Source organism: Denticeps clupeoides, chromosome 15 (assembly GCF_900700375.1).
Source record: "Denticeps clupeoides chromosome 15, fDenClu1.1, whole genome shotgun sequence".
Classification (NCBI taxonomy): Eukaryota; Metazoa; Chordata; class Actinopteri; order Clupeiformes; family Denticipitidae; genus Denticeps; species Denticeps clupeoides.
In genome coordinates this window covers 2,713,396-2,730,831 of record NC_041721.1, presented here as the reverse complement: position 1 = coordinate 2,730,831, position 17,436 = coordinate 2,713,396, and the positions used below count along the sequence as shown (strand labels likewise).

Below are 17,436 nucleotides of genomic sequence, written 5' to 3'. Positions count from 1 at the left end.
CTTCTTTCATCGCCCTACACGCTCCTTACTTCCTTCTTATTGCATCCATATCCCTGCTCATATGCTTCCAAAGTTTCACTCACCTCACGTGGAACTGTGAGCTTGTGCATTTTAAATAGACCTTCTCTGCCAGGAAGACTGGGACTAATCCCTGTCTGGGAAACCAGCCCACTGCGTTTACTGCGGTCCAAAAAAGAAGAATAAGTCCAGCGTTTGAATAATTTATTAAAAAAGAAGGGACTACAGGTGGAGGTTTATTCTCAGCCATCGCAGTCAGAGACACACACACACACTGTAAAGGTCGCCTTTGTTCATCCCCGTCAGTCTGACCATTGTTAGTTCTTTTCAGCGTGGCGACGCCCACGCTTTGAAGGGCACATCGGCGGGCCACCGAGTGTCACCCGCAGTACCCACCCTGCATCCTGGCTGCATAAAAAGCTACGCAGTGAGGAACTATAATACGGTTTTATTCCTGCATAAATTCCTTTTCTGCAGATCTGCAGCTAGACCTCAACATTTCGGTTCCCGTTAGAACCCAGTAAGGTTCTGTGCGACACTGTTCTGATGGGTGGAAGTAGCCTAGTGGGTAACACACTCGCCTATGAACCAGAAGACCCAGGTTCAAATCCCACTAACTACCATTGTGTCCCTGAGTTGCTCCAGGGTGACTGTCCCTTGTAACTACTAATTGTAAGTCGCTCTGGATAAGGGCGTCTGATAAATGCCGTAAATGTAAATGTGATGGAACAATAGAGGCACAGAAAAAAAGGACCTAAACATAGAAATCACCAATTTATTACCTTTTTTTATTGGTATTTCTCAAAATCTTTGGACCTTTCTGAAATTGGGCTCTATTATCTAGAAGTGAACTAAAGGTGCCAAATGCTACAAATTCCAGAACCAAAAAAACGGATTACGTTGTAAAGAAGCAGCTCCATTGGCTGGAGGTAGAGTGGTGTGAGGTATAGAGAAGATGGGATTGGGTTGAAGTTGGAGCTTCCTGCATTTAATGGGGCAGTATGCTGTGCTGCAGGGTTCCACAATGATAACTTCAGGATAATGTCATAGAAAGTCCATGTTCCGGACCATGTGTTCGTGCCGGGCTTTTTGGCTCTCCTGAGTCTCAGGTCTGTATTGGGTGAAGTGTGCCGGGTTCTTGACAGCGTCCTTGGCACAGTTTTCCATCCGCAGCGCCAGGTATCTCCTTACCTGCCATGTCTTCCCGGTGAGGCTGGCCTCTCTCGGGTCGCTGGGGCGGGGCTGAAGGAAGGGGGGAACTGGGGTTTGGGCTGGCAGTGAGGGGGGAGACAGAAATAGTCGCCTTGCTGCTGCCGTCTGGTGAGACTAATGAGCTGAGGATGGGGTGGGGGGGTTCAGTGCACATCTGTCTGTGTGGTGACGGGGGACATTCCCAGAGGTGCATGGGACAGCGTCACCAGCCCCGTCCACCTCACCAACGTCCTACTTTGTCGGAAGGGAGAGACGGCCGAGCCGGACACACTGAGAACTTCGAACTGGGTCGGCGTGAGAAATCCAGACCACATCTCTCCTGTAGTGTCCATCTCTGTCACAAGCATGCAGCGTGATGAGGAGGAACTCTGAAGGAACTCTGGAGGACCAACCACGGCCTGGAACTTCAGGAAAAAGCAGCAGCCACTTTGCTTTAAACAGGCGTGATCAAATGCACACGGACATGACTGAGTGACCTTTGCATGACCTTTGAGGACAGCCAACATTCACCCCAGCAGGTGGCATGTCCACCCACGGTACCACCAGGAACCTGCCTCTTCCTGTCTGTATGAAGGTCAGCGCAGTACAAGCGCTAAGGAGGTTATCATTTATTCCTTCTGACACACTTGTAGTCCCAGTTAACCCCTCCACGCTGCGCCCTGGGCTGATCTGGGACCAGTTCTGGGACAGCAGTGACCTTGATTAACTCTGGAACGGGTGCAAAAAAAAAAAAAAAAAAAAAAAAAACTCAGAAAGTGTCACTTTTTCATGTCACATCCAGAGAAATGGGTGATGCAAATGCAGAAAGTGAAGCGGCCTTCTGGGCATCGGCGAGGCCACTGGCTGCCCGTTATTTTCTAGTTCATCATGTCCTACTTACCCGACAGAACTTCTAGCACGAGTAAAAAAAAAACGCTCATTCAAATGAGTCCGAAGCCAGCAGGCGAGCAGAGGAACAAGTTTACAGCTTCGAAGTTCCGGTGAAAAACCAGAAAGTCCACTTGGATTTGATTATCTGGTGAGTGAGGGAGCAGGATGTTGTGTGATTAAAATAAAAATGATTAAATGAATAAAGGTCTTCTTGCGGGCTTGTGTGAAAGTCCGGCTCCTGGATCTTCCCCCTCCTCGGCCGACGGCACCGATCAGGCAGAGGCCTGCACGTCCCGCCGGAGGCGCAGGCATCAGTCACGCGCCGCACCCGCGTCCAGCTGCCTCCGGGTGAATGGTCAGATGATGGAAATCGGGACAAATCCAGAGTGTTCCATACCCACATCCCTGCACTTCTCCTTGACAGAAAATTAAAAAGCACCCAGCATGCGAGGGCGGGGCTTCAGATTCAGGGGCTTCACCACGTTGTTCTAATGTCGCTGTCCGTCACTGCACCGTCATCAGCCTGACCTTGAACTAGAAAGTGAAATTCAGCGTTTGTCGGTGGCCGCACACCTTCAGTCCCATGAAGCTCGAAGATCTTGTCACCTCGCCACTTGTTTGTCCTTGTGTGGCTTGTGTAACCTGCCGAACGACAATCAGCACGTCCCTGGTCACACTGGGCCACAATGTGGCCCGACCGGCAAAAACTGACCCCACCTAGAGGCAGAACCCTAAAACAACAGCATTTATAAAAATAATTAAAATACTATTTGAACTACGGTGATATCCTGAGCTGCTGATCATACTGAGGCCACCACAGAGTCATTAAAAAAAATGGCTTCTTCTGCAGATCCCACAAACTACAGTGATTTTTTTCATGATCATATCTCATCATTATGGTATATTTTATGACATATAATGTACCTCTCCAGCTTGAGTGAATTTTGAAGTCACTGATGTGGAAGGAGAACCGTGGCCTGAATGCAGTGATCCAGCCTGTAAGAGCAGGTTGATAAAGGCCCACATGGGGCTCTGAGAAGAAAGGGCCTGATTGGTAATGCGCTTTTGAGGAATGGAAGGTGCAGTGACTGAAAGTAAATCGCCTTAGGCTCCTCCATCACTTAAAAAGAAAATTCCAGCTAAAGGGGCACACACAATACGTAATTATACATGAAAAGTAATAATACAGTCCAGGAATACACCAAACCAAGGGAGGTCACTCCAGTAAAAGGCCTCCAGAAAACATAAGTCAATTTTGGAGGGACGTGGGTTAATAATCGATAAACGGTAAGGGGCAGAAAACCATGCAAAAATTAAAAACCTGGAATCAGTACACAATCAATATATCTGGGCTGGCCACATAGCCGATTTAAGTCCAAATCACTTTCAGCACATTTACTTTTATTTTATTTAAGTGACATTTTCTCCACAGGGTCCATACCCGCTTAGTCCCTTAGTCCCCTTACTCAGGGCTGTGGCTGCCGGAGCCCATGCTGGGACGCAGAATCAGAAAACTATTAATCCCAAAGGAAATAGCTTATTCTACAACTGCACAGAGGGGAAGACAATGTGCAAGACAGAGAGACAGAGATACACTTATGAGTATAAATAAAATAAAAGTATGTATTAATGGCTAAGGCAGCATTGCACATTATGTAAGAGTTACAAGTTAAGAGTCAGTAAGTGGAATGAAAAATAAAAAAAACAGCAACAGGAGACAGTTGCACTAAAGAACAGCAGGAGAAGGATCATATTGCACAACCCCATGTTGTTTACAGACATGCGGGGCAGTGGTGGCCTAGCAGTTAAGGAAGCGGCCCCGTAATCAGAAGGTTGCCGGTTCGAACCCTGATTCACCAAGGTGCAAAGCACCATCCCCACACACTGCTGCCCACCAAGGGTGATGATTGAATGCAGAGGACAAATTTCACTGTGTGCACTGTGAGCTGTGCTGCTGTGTATCACAAGTGACAATCGCTTCACTTCTTCGTACAGATAGTGAGTGTAAGGTAGAGAGGGGGTGGTAACACACTCGCCTATGAACCAGGAGACCCAGGTTCAAATCTGAGCAAGACACTCAACTGTCTGGGCGTCTGATAAATGCCAAAAGTGTAAATGTAAGAGAGAGAAGGGGGCACTTATTGTGTGAGTGGCAGAAGGGTGAGTTAACCACACGGCCTTTGTGCACAAGTAAATACTAGTACTTTACTTTACTGAGCAGACGCTTTTATCCTCTTACAAGAGGAAGACTCCAGCAGCTAATCCACAAGCGGGTGTACCTTCTTGTATGCGTGGATCTAAATGAAACAAGGAGAACTAAACATGCGTCTTTCGCAGCTGTTCTCCTAAAAGGCCGAACACGGACGCCATCTGGCGGCGAACAAAACTCAACACAGCTGCATGATGGTCGATCCTCCTGTTCACAGCTGAGCCCAGTGTGGCTGCCCGCTTTTGACTGCGGGGGTGCTCTTGGGGGACTTAGGTTCCTATGTATTAAACATAACATACAACCACGCTGCTCTGACGGTACGAGCGAAGTTGCGGGACTTTTTATTTTGTAATAATGAAAGATCAAGGCATTACATTTCAAAAATTACATTTTATTTTTTCTTGTCAAATAACGTTATTCAAATAATAAAGGCACAGCTTCTGTACTGACACCTGTATATATTGCTGTTCTTGACAGATCTATAAAAAATAAATAAATAAACGCCCGTGTTTATAGTTATTTAACTAAGCAGGTAAACAGATGTTCATTTTTAATATTTAAAAAAAAAAAAAAAAACCTTATCTGAAATCTGTGCACAGTTTATCTGTGTGTCTAGGAACCCATACAAATGCCTGTTGCGTTGGATAAACGTGTACACATAAATATGAGGGGTCTCTATGGAAGGCCAAATACAGGTGAAGTATGGCCCATTCGGCCTTCCATAAGCACATGTTCCATGGCACCATGCGACTAATAAAACGCTGAATTTAAGGCCTTAAGTCTTCAGTTTCTTTATAGAAACAGTAACTTACTATTCTGAAATAAGACAGGGTGGAAAAAAGGCAAGAGGCAAAATACGGCAAAGAAAAATAGTTTATTACATTGTCGGTCAAATAATGCATTCAAGAATTTCGCACGCTTCGACATTCATAGCTCAAACTCGACAAATGACGAACGTTCTCCACACTACGCCAGTTCTCGGACTTTTACCCCGGGGCTCCTGCGAAGAACGCAGCTCCAGAGCCAAGATGGCGGCCAGCGCAGCTGCTCACCTGCAAAGGAGGGGGGGGCGGGGTCTCAAAAAAAGACACTATACAGGTTTACCTGGAGACCAGGTGGGCGCGGGGCGTGGCCTGGGGCGGAGTGGGCGGAGCCTCCCGCGTCGGCGCGGCCGCTGAGAAAGGGAAAAGCCGACAGCGTCAGAATCATGGCGCGGCGGGGAGAAGCCGCGGCCGCTTTGTACCGAACAGCGGGTATACCGACACACGACGGCGCGCTGGTCGCCGCGACGTCCGGCGAGTTCTGTCCCGTTCGGGTCCGCGGGTTCGGGCCCGCCTCACATCTCGCTCAGAAAGTGCTCGAAGTCCCGCCGCTGGAAGTCCAGAGTCCGCTCGTCTTCGGGCGGCCCGGGCCGCTCGGCGAGGTCGCGGTACGCCAGTTCCATGAGGTACTGCGTGCTGTTCGGCGGCGCCATGGCGCCCGGGTGGCGGTTTCCGGGTCGCTTCTTCTTCTTCTTCCCCGCGGCGGATCCCGCCTTACGGCGCTTCTCGAAGTCCATGGCGTCTCTACACATCCCGACACGGCGGCGGCGCTTCCGTAACTCGTCCTCCTCCTCCGAACCCGCGTCTGAGCAACGTCGCCGACGGCCCGGGGATAAATACTCCCGGAGGCCGGAAGACGGAAATAAAAGCGCTTCCGCTTGCGTATTTCCGGCGTCAGGCCCGCCGCTACATGTCCGGTCATGTCCGCCTGTCGTGGACATTTAACATTTACATTTAAGCCATTTACATTTAAGGCATTTGGCAGACGCCCTTATCCAGAGCGACTTATTTTGTTTTGTTCTGGTTCACTAGGACCCCAACTATGAATACAATCTTATTATTCACTCTCTTGTAGTTTCTATACATAAGACAGGTTATCAGTTCATTTAAATATTCATTTACATTTATAGCATTTATCAGACGCCCTTATCCAGAGCATCCTTATCCAAAAAAATTAAAATTAATAGTTACAGGGACAGTCCCCCCCTGGAGCAACTTAGGGTTAAGTGTCTTGCTCAGGGATACAATGGTAGTACGTGGGGTTTGAACCTGGGTCTTCTGGTTCATAGGCGAGTGTGATACCCACTAGGCTACTACCACCCTTCTTGCGATCTCGTATATCTCTCCAAATTATCCAAGAGCGACAATAAAGTAAAAGTGTGTGAATATTGGTCTGTTTTGAATAAATATAATTATGGAGATTAGAGAAAGTTTACAATATGTGTGTTACGTTGATCGAATAAAACAGGGCCTGTGTTTAAAAAAAGACTTAACGCCATGAGGTATTTAAATGATGAAGTGAAGTGATTGCCATTGTGAAACACTGCAGCACAGCACACAGTGAAATTTGTCCTCTGCATTTAACCCATCACCCTGAGTGAGCAGTGGGCGGCCATGACAGGCACCCGGGGAGCAGCGTGTGGGGACGGTGCTTTGCTCAGCGGCACCTTGGCGAATTGGGATTCGAACCGGCAACCTTCTGATCACGGGGCCGCTTCCTTAACCACCACCGCCCCATTTATTAAAAACGTATATTTGTAGGTTTACACTGGTCAGTACAACTATCCAGAGCGATTTGCAACGTGCTTTCGTGTTACCACCAATGAAGTAACCAGTTCCGGTATAATAAGGGCTCTGAGTAATGTAAATGGCTTTGTTGCCAAGCGGCAGTATTTTCATTTGCATGGAAAACCTTTACAACTAACTATATATGATTACATATCATAAACTGTTTCCCTTGAGTACTGCTGCCCTCAACCAGACCTCCAGAACGAGATAAATAAGACCACACGGAACTCGAGAGCACAATAATAATTTAATGCAATTTTCAACACCGCACCAGACAACTGAACAAGAGGATGGAAAAGCAAGAACATTTACAATGGCGATAAAAGGAATGCAGCGTGTTGCATTGCGGTCCCTTCTTCTCATCACATGACAATGGAGATTCGATTAAAAGCTCACAATGACGGAAACTATTAGAAGACCGTGCACACACATCAAGACAACACACAACTAACCATTGTTTGTGCATTCGTGTAGGTTTTACACACGAAAAGAAAAACTACTTTAGGGGCAACATTACTGTGAATAAGAGAGAAAGCCGCTGTAGCACACCGCACCAACGGGCCACGCTTATCGGAAGTCCTCGGCGGAGAACATGCCCCTGGCCCGGCGCAGGATGGAGTCCTTGGAGGCGTCGTACGGATGCTCTTTGGAGGGGATCTCCAGAACTGCCGGGATGGACTGCAGATGGGCATCGATGGCGTGGCGAATCATCTCTGCCACAAACTGGTTGATGAGGATGATGCCAATATCGTTGCGGGCAAGGAAACTCCTGTCGGACGAGCAAGGACGCACATATATTACATTTCATTACAAAATAGTTATCATTAGATAGTCAGACAATAGAGACAATGAGAAAAAATAAATATATATTAATGTAATCTATGTAAACACTAACAGCCAATCAGTGGCAAGTCCGTACTATTAGATCACAGGATCGTTATATAATATCTATTTACTGATGCTGCGATCGATCACGTCGCATTTATGTGCAAAAACTGTTTCGACGCGATTGAAGGCGGTGGCGCTGACTTGAAGGTCTCCTCGATCTCCGTGATGCTGGTGTCCTTCTCCACCACCAGGAAGTTGGGCTTGCGGTTCTTGTTCAGCTCCCCGACTCCGCCGAGCAGGAAGCCGGTGCACGTGTCCTCGTCGCCGATGACGGCGATCAACTTGCCGCGTCCTGCCATGGAGCGTCCGGGTCCCGCGGTCCGAATCTACCGAGAGGAAACGCGAGCGCTTCCAGCGTCTTCTCCGGCCAATCACGTGGTCCGGTCAGCTGACAGCGCCGCCTCCGCTGTCGCTTTGACTGGCCTGAGATCAGCTGACTGCTTTTCTTTACCAGGTTCAAGGCGAGGATAGGGTCGCGGAAACCTGATCCCAGATCAGCCAACAATGGGTTTACTTTAACTAACGATTTAGGCGCTGTTAAAACGGCACATGCCACGAAGTGCTGGTGGAAACAACACTCTAACACCAAATAAATCACTGATAAAAAATGCAGCGTTCTAAAACGAACGTTCGAATCAAAGGTCACACAAAGGTCAAACAGTGGTAAAAAAAATCAAGAGTATATTTATATAAACCATACAGAATGAATAATGTGCTTTGCCGTGAAAGCGATAGTGCTCTTTATGAAACCTGCAACGTGTTGGATTTAAAACGAAAAAATATAAAACGATGACGTCATTCGTGTGCGACGCGGATCTGCTTGATGTCATATGACATTCCCGTCACGTGATGTGAGGGACGTAAAGGGATCAGGCAGAGCGGCTGTCTTGTTCAACGCCTTAAGATGGTAAATATGCGTCCGGTTCCCACCTTACTTTATATTTGGTCTCTGTGTGCTTCCTCGTGGGGATGAAAGTCGCCGCTTCGGGATAAACTGACGGTTTGATGGGGTTTTTTTGTCGGTAGACCGCGGCTCTGACGCAGGGCCTGGAGCGAATTCCGGATCAGCTCGGGTACCTGGTGATCAGCGACGACGGAGTTCTGGCCGTAAGTGGACGGAACCGTGATGGTCCAAATGCTTTTAGATAAGATCCAAGCTGAATGTGAGAAAATCCTTTATAAGTGCAGTGTGTATATATATATATATATATATATATATATATATATTAGAAAACACTATGGAGTATTGCATGCGTGTGTGTTAGTCTTTGTATGTATGTGTGGACAGCGGTTGGCAGGAAAGACCTTCTGAATCTCTCCGTCCCACATTGTGGGTACCGCAGCCTGCCACTGAAGGAGCTGCTCGCTGCTGTCAGGGTCTTCTCTGTGGGGTGGGAGATGTTGTCCATCAGGGATGACACCATTCTCCTGTCACTCACCACCCCCACTGGGTCCAGGGGGCATCCTTAGAATAGAGCTGGCCCTCCGGAGCAGCCTGTTCAGTCTCTTCCTGAGAGATCTCCCAGCAGAGATGCTACCTCCCCAGCAGACCACACCATAAAAGATGGCTGAGGCCAGACCTGAGTCTGACCTGAGACCTGAGGTACAGCCTGCTCTGCCCTTGCCTGTAGAGGGCATCCGAGTTGCGAGTCCGGGCCAGTTTATTTTTCAGATGAACACCAAGCTCTCCAAAGCCTCAAGGTCCACACCCTAGATGTTCAGTGGTTGTAGAGTGCAGTCTACCACCAGCTCCTTTGTCTTGCCAGTGTTTATCTGGAGGTAGTCCACAAAGTCCTGTGTCTGTTCTCTGTACTCCTTGTCGTCCCCATTCGTGATGAGGCCGACAATTGCGTCAGAGACCTTCCGTAGGAAGTTGGTGTAGTTGTGAGTGAAGTCTTCACTGTAGATGGTGAAGAAGAGAGGTGCCAGAACCGCTCCTTGTGGGACTCCTATACTATATACAGACCGCCCGAGTTCTCACGTACTGTGGTGAGGTAGTCCAGATTTATAAACGTAATGCCATATGAACTATGAACCTTCCACGCCCCCTTCTGTCTTTCTTCTTCACAACGTGGCTGGATTGTTTGGGTTCTGTCCCGTGCAGTCTGCAGGAGAGCTGGAGAATGACGAGCACACGGCGGGGGTCGTCATGCAGATGGTCCGGACTGCCTGCAGGTTCCGACTTCGTGGAGCGGCGGAGCCTCCGTTTAAACGCATGACCGGTGGGTCTCAGTACGTCGTCCCCAGGCCATCATCGAACAAAGTGTTAAGATTTGTTATTTGTGCATTTCTACTAAAACATGAACATCGAACTTCCTGCAAATAACAAACATCACTTCGGAGTAAATTTTAGTTTAAATTGCAGTTTGTAAAAATTTACCATGACGAGTGAATCATGCTGTATCCAAGCCATGAAAGGTCATAAAGCTTTCTTTACTTGTCACCTCTGCAGTGATGTTTGACGACTACGTGTACGTGGTGACCGTCTCCGGCCAGAAGGTGTTTGTGGTGAAGAGACAGAACATCCAGCGGGAGCCTGTGAACGTCTAGCGGTCACGTCTTTGAATGGGAACACGCACTCGCCTGCGGATTTCTGAACGCTGAAGGACAATAGGTTGCGTGTGTGAGTTTTGGAGGAGCCGTTACCCACCTTGCTCTACTAATTCCAACACGCACATACTGTTGTATTTCTCCCATGGAAACATGAGTCTACTGTACACTTCTGGTGTTTTACTTTATTCTGCTTTTTTAATAAGTGTCAGTTCTCACCATTTTCTTCCTGCTCGTTTGTTGCGTAAAACTGTCAAACTTTGACTTTTTTTCGGTCTATTTTGACAAATCAGCTTGGCATATCATTTGAAATAAATGTTCCTCTGTCTTTGGATAATTTATTGGATGAGACATTAAAGTTATTTATTTTATTTATTTTTTTTTAAGTCTGCTGAGATGCTTGTAGGTTTTCACTGCATCGGCATTACGTTGGTTGATATGTTTCAGCTGGCAATGCTCTTCGCTCTTTTCTCACGTGCCTTTGTTCAGACTGACCCATGAGCCCATGATTATCAAGATCTGCTCTCAACTCTTGGTGTGACGATATCTCGTACCATGTCGATTTAATAGTTGCTGCATTTTTTTTAACAGGGTAGTTTTAATACACAAAACGAGAGATACACAACAAAATGGTGGTCAGTTGTCATTAGTGTAGTCACTGTCCCGGCCAGGAAGCCCTGAGGCCGAGCAGGATCAGTACGTCGGACGGGGCAAGCTGATACACGCCTTGCTCGTTGAGAGCCGACTGGGGACTGGGCTGCTGGCCGCCAGGGGTCACAGGGTCATGCTCCTCTGCCTCCCGCAGGACGTCGCGTAGCAGAAGAGCGGAGCCCACGTTCAGCGTGAGAATTATGCAGGCCTCCTTCACACTGCAGGGATGATAGAAAGAGTCATGCTATTTTCCCAAAGTTGGTCGTGGGTTACGCCATTTATCAGACGTCCTCATCCAGAGCGCCTTTACAATCCATAGTTACAGGGACAGTCCCCCCCTGGAGACACTCAGGGTTAAGTGTCTTGCTCAGGGACACGATGGTAGTAAGTGCGATTATGGGTGGTAATATCCTAGTGGGTAAAACATTCGCCTATAAAATTAGAAGACCCAGGTTCAAATCCCGCTTACTACCATTGTGTCCCTGACCAAGACACTTAACCCTGGGGGGGACTGTCCCTGTAACTATTGAATGTAAGTCGCTCTTGCCGTAAATGTAATGTAGTATCTTACCCACTTGGCTACTAACGCCGTGGTTATGGAGAAGGGAAAAGTGTACAGTCTCCATCCAAGGAAGACCACAGACTTGTCAGCAATCTTAACCGTCCATTACAGGCCCATCCCAGACTCTACTGACCTCTGAACTGATACCCGCTCCACCATTCTCGACCTGTGAACGACTCTTCATGAAAGCACTCGACCGAGACCTTGTCTCTCAGAGCATCTCTCACCTGCATTCACGGCTGGCCTTCACATTTACAACATTTAGCCGACGCCCTTATCCAGAGCACCTTACAAATCAGTAGTTACAGGGACAGCCTGGAGACACTTAATTCTCCCACACCATTCCACTGCTGCTTTCCTTCCACTAGCTTGCTGTAGCTGCTGCATGAAAATACCGATTCTGGCCTTCAAAGCCAAGGAAGGGTCATCACTCCTCGCTCTGCACCTCGATCTCTCCAATCCTCCAGCCCTGCTCCACCATCTCTCGAGGTACTAGAAAGGCATTCATCTAGACTCTTCTCCATCTTGGCTCTGAAGTGGTGGAGCGAACTTCCACTAGATGTTCGAACAGCTGAGTAGCTAAACTCATTTACATTTAAGTGTTAATGTACCCGGCCATCAGCGGCCATCCTGAATGTCAAGACGTCATAAATGGGCGTGTCAGGTGTGATGTCCCGATGGCTCTATTCCCTCCACACAAACAACTGCAAATATTCTGTGGTTTGCAGATGATGCCCACCAGACGACACTTTATAACTTTTAATTCTTCCTTACATTGCAATCATGTTCATGTTCAGTCAACTCCATAAATATTGGGACATCGACACAATTCCAACAAGATGTGCTTTATCTTGAGGGTATTTACATCCAAATTAGGTGAACGGTGTAGGAATCACAACAGTTTTGTATATTTGCCTCCCACTTTTTAGGGGACCAAAAGCAAAAGGACCATAAAACTAAACTGTAACCTGAGGTTATGACTGGTTATGAGTGAAAGTTAAGTGATTGTCATTGTGAAACACTGCAGCACAGCACATGGTGAAACGTGTCCTCTGCTTTTAACAGTCACCCTTGGTGAGCAGTGGGCAGCCATGACAGGCGCCTGCGGAGCAGTGTGTGGGGACGGAGCCTTGATCCAGGGTTCGGGGTTCGAACCCACAACCTTCCGATTACATGTCCATTTCCTTACCCGCTAGGCCACCACTGGCACGACTACCGTTGTTGTAAAGTAGGTAGGCCAGCCACCAACACGCAACTTACTGTTTGAAGAAGTTTTCCGGCCGCTTGCAGTAGTGTCCGAACAGCGGAAAGAGGTTTCTGGTCATGTCGAAGTGCAGCTGAGCGGCCCCGCCCTCGTTAAAATGGTTGTACAGGATGACCTGAGCAAGGCAGTGACATCACACAGTCAATAACTCCACGTTTAACTGAAAGTTAGGAAATAGCGTAAAAAAACTCACTTCCTGGTAGATGAAGAGGTCCAGCTTCTCGGCCAGTCCCTGCCAGAACATCTGGAAGAGAGGCAGGCAAAGACGCTGCTGCAGCTGCAGCAGGTGGTCCCGCAGGCAAAGCATCATGGGACATGCCGAGCTGGACAGAGACATGGCCGCCTGGTCGCCCTGGGCAGGCAGCGAGAGCCACCTGGAGCAGCGAGTGTATTCTTTTTTTTTACAGAAATAATTCATAAAGTAGCCTAGTGGGTAACACACTCGCCTGTGAACCAGAAGACCCAGGTTCAAACCCCACTTACTACCATCGTGTCCCTGAGCAGGACACTTAACTTTGAGTGTCTCCAGGGTGGGACTGTCCCTGTAACTACTGACTGTAAGGCGCTCTGGATAAGGGCGTCTGGTAAATGCCGTAAATGTTAAAATCTTCATTCGAATGAAACTCACCGGTCCCTGCTGTAGGGCTGGGCCTTTTCCTGCACGTCTCTCATGACGGCGTCCAGCAGTCGGCCCAGCATGTCACCGCGGAGACGCTCCAGCAGCCCCAGCAGCCCCTCAAACAGCGACCCCTCCAGCGACGCCAGCCGCCCGGCCTCTGTGGCCCCCAGCGGTCCCATCACCTCGTCCCCGAGGGCCACGGCGGCCTGCTGCAGCTGCAGGAAGAACTACAGGAACCGCGAAGGGGCGCGGCCTTTACGTCCTGCCGCACTGCGTGCCCGAGGCCGAAGAACGGATGCTTTACTGCTCTTACCACGTTGTCGCTCCAGTCGCTGAGCACGGTGGAGATGTAGTTGGCGGCGTTGAGGATGGCGCAGTAGCGGCCGCCGAGCGGGTTCCGGGACTCCTCCTTCATCACCTGAGTGAGGCGGATGCGGAAGTCGTCCACCAGCTCCCGCTGCAGGGCCAGGAAGCTGAGTTGGGCCTGCGGGGACGGGAGCGAGCGATACCGGTCTGGCGGGCGGGCCGGAGAAACGGTCAGTTTCACCTCAACGTCCACCGAAAATTCTATACGTTTAAAAATAGAAACTAGTATCGCTGGACAAAGTGTGACGTCTGCCTCACCTGTGATGACCAACAGAAGCGTCATGAACGTCTCTGCACAGTCCGGTGCCTTCAGCTCATCCACGTCTGAGACGTCCTTGTACTGTGAGCTCCACGCACCCTCAGCGGACAGCATGGCGTCCACCTTCTCCACCGCCACTGCAGGAGGGACACGGTGCCACGTTTACACGGAACATCTGCGCGGGTCTCCAGCGTTCTGGACTGGACTGGTGGGCAACTCACTTTTCCGCTCCACACTGAGCCACTTCTGAAAGACGGACTCGTCCAGCAGGACGTGCAGCGCGCCGGGCAGAGAGCTGGGGTACGCGTGGGTGGTCCGGAGCTCCTTCTCGAACTGGAGCACCTCGTCCACCAGGTGGCAGAAGAGAGCGTCGTCATACAGAAGACGAGCCGCGTCTGACGCCAGCTTCTCCTGGGCGAGGGACAGGAGCCCCCGACAAAGTTCCACCTGGCCGCCGAGGACAAAGACACAAGAACCCAGGCTGGGAATGAAAATAGCACTGCCAAAGTATGTATTTTAAATGCACACAAAACACACATGTGTGTGTTATATATAAAAACACAAACACACATATATATGCAGTACAGGCCAAAAGTTTGGACACCTTCTCATTCAATGTCTTTTCTTTATTTTCATGACCATTTACGTTGGTAGATTCTCACTGAAGGCATCAAAACTATGAATGAACACATGTGGAGTTCTGTACTTAACAAAAAAAGGTGAAATAAGTGAAAACATGTTTTATATTCTAGTTTCTTTGCTCTGATTCCTGCTTTGCACACTCTTGGCATTCTCTCGATGAACTTCAGTCTTAAAGGAGTTCCCAGAGGTGTTTAGCACTTGTTGGTCCAGCTCACTTCATTCATAGTTTTGATGCCTTCAGTGAGAATCTACCAACGTAAATGGTCATGAAAATAATGAAAACACATTGAATGAGAAGGTGTCCAAACTTTTGACCTGTACTGTATATATAAACACTTATATATTGACATTTATGTGTGTGTGTGTATATATATCTATACACACACACACACATATATATATACATATATATGCATATATACACACACTTTTATATTACAATTGTCAATGTTGCAAATTTCTCATGAGTATCATACAAAAAAAATACATACAATGCAATAACTGTAGCCTCTTAATAATCCATTAAAACACAATTAAAACTCCTAGCCCAATCTAATGATGATCATTATATTTCATCACACCTGCACATTGTGCTCCCGAGTTGATCTGTGTGCGTCTTCATACCTTGGCGTTGATGTCGATGCCCGTATGATCCAGGATGGGCTGGATCTTCTCATCCATGAAGCCGGAGTTGTATCCCATCCACATGAGAACCTGCGTCAGGTACCATTCCGGCTGGTTAAGAGAGGAGGGGACGTTAGCGTCACAGGTTTGCAGCGCGGGAAGCCCATCTTCTCCTGCTCAGACCTTCCAACCTTGTTCAGCGAGTTGGTCTGTCGGTTTCCGCTGAAGTGGTACCTGAACCTCTTGTTGAGGGGCAGCAGCATGATCTGGATGGGCAGGGAGAGTGGGGACGAGTGCGCCACGCCCGGACGCGAGCTCGCCGCCTCCTTTTCTGCCGTAAGATCATCGCTGGGACGGGAGTCAGGGAAAATAGCGATGTGCACAAATCAACTTTAGAAGCAAACAGAACATGTTTGGTCACTCGAGCAGGAAAGAGACACTTAACCCCGAGTGTCTCCAGGGGGGACTGTGGCCCCATAATCAGAAGGTTGCCGGTTCGAATCCCGATCCGCCAAGGTGCCACTGAGCAAAGCACCGTCCCCACACACTGCTCCCCGGGCGCCTGTCATGGCCGCCCACTGCTCACCAAGGGTGACGGTTAAATACAGAGGACACATTTCACCGTGTGCACCATGTGCTGTGGTTCACAATGACAATCACTTCACTTTATATCACTCTGGACAAGGGCGTCTGGTAAATGCTGTGGTGCATTTACATTTACATTTGCAGCATTTATCAGACACCCTTATAATCAGTAGTTATAGGGACAGTCCCCCCGGAGACGCTCAGGGTTAAGTGTCTTGCTCAGGGACACGATGGTAGTAGGTGGGATTTGAACCTGGGTCTCCTGGTTCATAGGCGAGTGTGTTACCCGCTAGGCTACTACCACCCCTCGAGCAGTGGTGCAGGATACGAGCTCTGCAGCGCCACCAGCTGAGACACCAGCACCTCCAGCTGCGTGCCGAGCTCCTGGCCGTTGGCGGGAGCGGTGAGGGACGGAGTCGGGGGTGACGTGAAGGGCCAGTGGAGTTGCGTCAGCACCTCCCCAAAATCGCTGAGAGAGAGAGGGAGGGAGAGAACGTGCTCGGACAAGCAGATGTTCCGTCCCAGAATCCCACGGGGCACGTGAATACCTGTCCAGCCTGTCTTTGAGGATCCTGTGCCAGAAGCGCAGCGTTTCCCTCAGGAATCCTCGCAGGTGGCTGCAGCCGGACTCCTGCAGGCTCACGTCCAGGCTGGCCATGGCGGCCACGGCCCTGACCGCCTCCCACATGCTGCCGGTCATCAGACACTGCTGGATGCCGTCGCTGGGTGAACATCAGAACAGAGGCGGCGGGCGTGAGGCGGGCGTCGCCGAGACATTCACCTCCTCCGCCGCCGGGACTCACCTGAGCTCCTCGACGCGGCCCAGGCACTGCAGGTACTTCATGTGGCGCTCTATCGCGTCCAGCTGGCCGAACGTTCCGCCCAGGCTCTCCGTCCACGCCCGGGCCCCGTGGAGGTGCCGCTGCAGCCTCGCCGACAGAGCCGCCTCCTTCTGCAGGAGGCCCTGCAGCTCCGCCCGAGACGCCTCAGCCGCGGACAGCGCGGCGGCCACCCGCAGTGGCACCGAGCTGGACGCGCTCAGCACCTGCAAAACAGACAGGCCACACGGTCAACACGATCACAATAAACACAATTTACATTTACCTGAGCGCCTTACAATCAGTAGTGACAGAGACAGTCCCCCTGGAGACACTCAGGGTTAAGTGTCCTGCTCAGGGACACAGTAGTAGTTCGAAAGGGGTCTGTTTCTACCTGGCATCGAACCGAGGACCTACCGAGGACGCAAGAACCAGAGACGCACCTGCTCCTCCACAACTCTGTTCTCCGCCGCCAGCTGGTCCAGCATCGCGCCGACCTTCTTCAGCGACCTCACGTCCCCGCCCAGCTCCTCCTCCAGCAGGCGGAGGACGCGCTCCCTCACGCCGGGCACCTCCGCCGCGGGCGCAGCCATGTCCGCGACGGCTTCTCTCCTCCACCACGTCAACGCGTCTTCTTCTCCCCGTGGCGTCCACAACCGCCGGGAGCGCCGGCGCCGCCTAGCGGCCAAA

At 49.8% G+C, this 17,436-nt stretch overlaps 3 protein-coding genes across 4 annotated transcripts; 1 reads left to right on the top strand and 2 right to left on the bottom strand.

The window, feature by feature from the left end:
- Positions 1–7,146: 7,146 nt before the first annotated feature.
- On the bottom strand, positions 7,147–8,195 carry LOC114765143 (V-type proton ATPase subunit F). Its single transcript, XM_028955230.1, has 2 exons — positions 7,948–8,195; positions 7,147–7,687 (listed from the first exon to the last, which is right to left on the bottom strand). Exons 1-2 carry the CDS (start codon positions 8,103–8,105, stop codon positions 7,486–7,488), a joined length of 360 nt encoding a protein of 119 aa, XP_028811063.1. The 5' UTR covers positions 8,106–8,195; the 3' UTR covers positions 7,147–7,485.
- Positions 8,196–8,636: 441 nt separating this feature from the next.
- Positions 8,637–10,697, top strand: LOC114764756 (ragulator complex protein LAMTOR4). The gene is made up of 4 exons (XM_028954652.1): positions 8,637–8,713; positions 8,833–8,913; positions 9,911–10,028; positions 10,259–10,697. The coding sequence occupies exons 1-4, from the start codon at positions 8,711–8,713 to the stop codon at positions 10,354–10,356; spliced, it is 300 nt and encodes a 99-aa protein (XP_028810485.1). The 5' UTR covers positions 8,637–8,710; the 3' UTR covers positions 10,357–10,697.
- Positions 10,698–10,902: 205 nt separating this feature from the next.
- Positions 10,903–17,407, bottom strand: LOC114764755 (RAD50-interacting protein 1-like). Of its 2 annotated transcripts, none has more exons than XM_028954651.1 (13): positions 17,190–17,407; positions 16,732–16,973; positions 16,477–16,650; positions 16,257–16,397; positions 15,535–15,691; positions 15,344–15,454; positions 14,299–14,524; positions 14,077–14,214; positions 13,766–13,965; positions 13,462–13,679; positions 13,027–13,207; positions 12,830–12,948; positions 10,903–11,225 (listed from the first exon to the last, which is right to left on the bottom strand). In XM_028954651.1, the coding sequence occupies exons 1-13, from the start codon at positions 17,337–17,339 to the stop codon at positions 11,012–11,014; spliced, it is 2,271 nt and encodes a 756-aa protein (XP_028810484.1). In that variant the 5' UTR covers positions 17,340–17,407; the 3' UTR covers positions 10,903–11,011. The 2 variants fall into 2 exon arrangements, 1 of the variants encoding a protein (XP_028810484.1); XR_003742544.1 differs by having other exon boundaries at positions 11,093–11,225; positions 13,027–13,110.
- Between the last annotated feature and the right edge of the window lie 29 nt (positions 17,408–17,436).